Source organism: Mirounga angustirostris, unplaced genomic scaffold (assembly GCF_029215605.1).
Source record: "Mirounga angustirostris isolate CCGP_5_RB_7025 unplaced genomic scaffold, mMirAng1.0.hap1 SCAF_7, whole genome shotgun sequence".
In the NCBI taxonomy this organism is placed as follows: domain Eukaryota; kingdom Metazoa; phylum Chordata; class Mammalia; order Carnivora; family Phocidae; genus Mirounga; species Mirounga angustirostris.
Genome location: NW_026991715.1, coordinates 29,835,715 through 29,840,084, shown reverse-complemented (window position 1 = coordinate 29,840,084; position 4,370 = coordinate 29,835,715). Strand labels below are relative to the sequence as shown.

General features: G+C 56.5%; 1 protein-coding gene across 1 annotated transcript; it reads left to right on the top strand.

The window, feature by feature from the left end:
- The first annotated feature begins 283 nt into the window (after positions 1–283).
- Positions 284–3,877, top strand: TIFAB (TIFA inhibitor). The gene is given in 2 exon segments (XM_045889308.2): positions 284–315; positions 2,723–3,877. Coding segments are annotated over 2 exon segments (606 nt in total). The 3' UTR covers positions 3,297–3,877.
- The last annotated feature ends 493 nt before the right edge of the window (positions 3,878–4,370 follow it).

The following is a 4,370-nucleotide window of genomic DNA, read 5'->3' as shown; positions in this document are numbered from 1 at the left end:
GGGCCACGGACACAGGCAGTGCTGACACCCCACGGGGAACCCCACCTCTCAGGGGCCTCTGCTAGCAAAGATCCCAGGCTGGGGTTTCTCAACCTCTCGGCCCTGGGCTTGCACTTCTGCAATGGGAAATAACACTTCCATTTTCTTTCCTGAAGGGAAAAAGGAAGAAAGCAGCGACACGGATGAATGACGTGACACATCACATCCCCGCGCTGCAGCTGTAACCGCCAGCCCAGGCCCACCCCGGCTCCCAGCCACGTGCTCCTGAGAGCTCACAGCTGCAATGTCAGGCGCAGATGGGCCCCTGGCAGAAAGGTAGGTGAAGGTCAGGGGGACTGGAGCCACACCAGCCAGGGGAGAGGGCCTGGTGGGGCCAGGAGCAGGGCCCCCGCTGGCTTCTCGCCAGGCGCCTGTCTTCCTACAGTCCCGCCCCAGACACAGCACTGGGCGGGCTGCTTTCTGCTTCCCCAGAAAACCCGGGGGGTCTTAGAGACAATGCGGGGGCCTCATCAGGCCCATCTTATACAGGGGACAATTGACTGAAGGGCAGGGCCTCAGGGGGCCTCAGGGGCTCTGCCCTGGCAGGGGATTTCTGTCAGCTCTGGAGTGCTAAGTGGAGCGGAAGAGTAACGTCTCCTGAGCAGTGGTGAACCCTAATTTCTGCGGGATTCTCTCGGGATCCTTGTGCCGTAGGATCGAGTCCCGGAAGTGAACTCTGAATTTCTGGCCAGGCCTGAGGACTTGGACACCCAGCTCGGCTGTCCTGGGCCCAGCTTACCTTCCGTACCTCAGGAGGAGGTTTCCCGCAGGCTGGGGCCTGGGATGTGGATGGAGACACGTGCATGTCTGCGCTTTAGGAAGAGGGAGGGTCCTGAGGGGCCCGGCCCTCACTATCCGAGTGGAAGGTCCTCACTATTCGCCGACTTCAGCCAGAAGATAGAAGGGGCCGAGGGTCCGGGACTCGGACTACCTGTGACAGGCTTCCAGTCCCACAGCCCTTAAGGACCAGGCTCTCATTTGCAGTATACCAAAACCTGATTTCACAGGATTTTCTTTTTCTTTTTTCTTTTTTTTTTTTTTTTAAGATTTTCTTTATTTATGTATTAGAGAGCGAGAGAGAGAGAAACAGCATGAGAGGGGAGAAGGTCAGAGGGAGAAGCAGGCTCGCCGCTGAGCTGGGAGCCCGATATGGGACTCGATCCCAGGACCCTGGGATCATGACCTGAGCTGAAGGCAGACACTTAACCAACTGAGCCACCCAGGCGCCCTCAAAGGATTTTCATGTGTGTGTGAGCATCTCCTCATTTAACCATTTGCCAGATGTGCCCCCAGACAGATGTTGTGGCCAGGCCCGGTGAGCACAGGGCAATGGGACACAGAGCAGCCGCTCAGACCACAGCCTGCCCCCGGGGGGCCTCAGAGACAGCAGGAGGAGCAGAGCTCAGGAAAGACAGGACAAGGACCCACGTGACTCTGGTGTGTTATGAGAAACTGTGCTGAATGGAGGTGTCCAGAGGGGGTCAGAGGGCAGAGAGAGGAAAAGAGCTTCATAGGAGAGGCCACATTTGAAATGGGTCTTTAACGATGAGTGGTATTTGGGCAGAGTTTGGGACAGAAGATGACTTCTTAGCAGAGAAAATACTGTAGGCTGAAGCCTGGTGCCGGGAAAGTATAGGATTAGTTATTCAAATCCACTCATCCCTTGGTTCCCACTGAAGGCGGTGGCAGGTTCCGCACCATATGGGGTTGGTGGATGTGCCAGAGAGTTTATATTCCTCAAATCCATGCGGGAGCAAAGCCAACTGTTGTAAGCAGCCTTACTGCATGTGCCAGTAAGATTCTAAAGGACAAATTACCAGAGGTGGAGTGGCTGGGACAAAGGATGTGTGCATTTCTCACCGTGGCAGCCTTGTTACTTGGCCTCTGCAGAGCCCCTGTTGGTTCTTGAGCGAGATCTCCCGGCGCTCTCCACCTTCTCAGGATCTGCCTTCTGCCCATATAGGGAGACATTCATGCCCAAAATGCACTTGGCGTGGTGCCAGGCCCATAGAAGCACTTGGAACATGATGGCTGTTTTTATTCTTTCTCTGGGTCTCCAGGCAGCCTTTCTGGGCCCCCGGCAGCCAGCTGGGCTTCCCGATTCTGTGTCTGTCCACAATTCCTGCTGCTAGAAGCCTCTGTCTTCTCCACCAGCTGGGCACTCTGGAGATCAGCAGCTTCTTCTCCTGTTGCCTGTGCTCATTCCCAGCAGCCGATCGGTGCCTGGCTCAGGCAAGGGCTCAGCAAGGGTTTTTTGTGTGACTATTGGATACAGGGCAGGTGTATCCTATCTGCCTGTCCTTCCCTTCCCGTGAAACAGGGCCAGATTGTCTCCAAATGATAGTGAGCCACCAAAACCACACCATGAAAGCTGGTATGCCTTATGCCTTGCAAAGACAAGGACAGGCATCCTTATATTACAGAAAAGAAAGCTAAAGCTCAGAGTGGGTGAGTGGTTAAGTCCTACTCACAGAGCGTGCTAGAGGTGAAGCTGAGGCTAGACCCAGCGGGGCTGACCTTCCACACCAGCTCTAGCCTTGGCGCCATCCTGACTTGGACAGAATGACCAGATCCACACTCGGTGCTCTGCTGTGCTTGGCTGGAGGTGGTTCAGGGTCCCTGAGCTGGGCAAGCATGTTTAGGCTCAAATCACATTTTTTGGTCTGTGCTCCATTCTTCCCAGGCTCGTGTCCACAGAGAGGGCCCTCACGGTCCTGCATGTGAGCCTGCATCACCCCGCGCAGGACCCGGACACCTTTGCCAACGTCCCAGCACGGCTGTAGCATGACACCAGCCCGCTGCTGGTGGGGCGCGGCCCGGATGCCCACCTCCGGCTACAGCTCCCCCGCCTCTCCCGCCGACACCTGTCGCTGGAGCCCTACCGGGAGAAGGGCAGCGCTCTGCTGACCTTCTGCCTGAAGGCCCTGAGCCGCAAGGGCTGCGTGTGGGCCAACGGGCTGACTCTGAGGTTCCTGGAGCAGGTTCCCCTGAGCGTGGTCAACAGGGTCGCCTTCTCCGGCATCCAGATGGTAGTCCGCGTAGAGGGAGGCACCTCCCTGGAGGCTTTCGTCTGCTGCTTCCATCTCAGCCCCTCGCCCCTGATTCACAGGCCCCAGGCTGAGGAGACTGATGAATGGGAGAGCACCTCCCAGGAGCAGCTTCCCCCAAGTTCAGGGCACTGGGCTCCAGGTCACCTGGGGCTTCTCCATGGCCGTTCCCTGCCAAGCCCTGGAGGAGGAGCAGAAACACAGCTCTAGAAGGAGACCTCAGACAGCGCTTGCCCCGCCGGCTGCCCAGAGCAAGCCTCACCCGTAAGAGGACTTGAACTCTTAGAGCGACACCACGCGAGGTTGACAAGAAAGACCTGCTTGGTAATAATGAACTGATTGGGCAAACACGAACAGCCTGGGGTGGGGGAGCGCCCTCCACGGTTACAGCTATGCCAGGTAATGGGAACTTCATATACTTTTAGAGGCCCTGAGGGGTTCTGAGAGCCTCTCTCAAGCCTTTCCCCACATTTCCCTCCTCTTGTCTGCCTAGGAGTTACTTTATGTTGCTAATTTCGCCTGCTGCTCAAGAGCTGGAGTTTGAGGTTGCACCAGGAATGCATGGACACATGTAACAATTACGTTTGTGGTAGCTCGGGGTTACCTTGGCCTTTCAAATACCCACAGGCACTCCGGGCTTAGGGAAGCCTGTGTTTAATAAACTGCAAGTATTTCATTAAGCTGGCATACCCAGTAGGATTCCCTGATCCCCAGATGGGCTGCATGCGCGCCACGTTGTCACAGAGGCGGGGGCGGGGAAATAGAGAAGAGGTGTAAGAGGAAATTGGAAAGGTGGGGGCTCACATTTCTAGAAAGGATGCGGGCAGAGCTCAGGGTTTCCTGGGGGTGGGGAGCTGGGGGCTGGGCCTGCCTGGAAATCCGTTGTCCCGGTCATCCTCGAGTTCCCTCACTCTATCATTTCTGGATCAAAGCCTTGGCTGATTAGAGGGCCAGGTCTTCAGGGAAAGGTAGCTTCCCAGAGCAATGGGCTCTTTCAGGACTAATTCTATGAGAGGGCGGGGAGGGAGGTTGTGGAAGAATTTAGCTCAGCCGTTATTTTACTCAAAGTGGGTCATATACCAATGGGGGTGGGGTAGTCTTTCAAAAATAAGGGACAACTAGGGGCGCCTGGGTGGCTCAGTCGTTAAGCGTCTGCCTTCGGCTCAGGTCATGATCCCAGGGTCCTGGGATCGAGCCCCGCATCGGGCTCCCTGCTTGGCGGGAAGCCTGCTTCTCCCTCTCCCACTGCCCCTGCTTGTGTTCCCTCTCTCGCTGTCTCTCTGT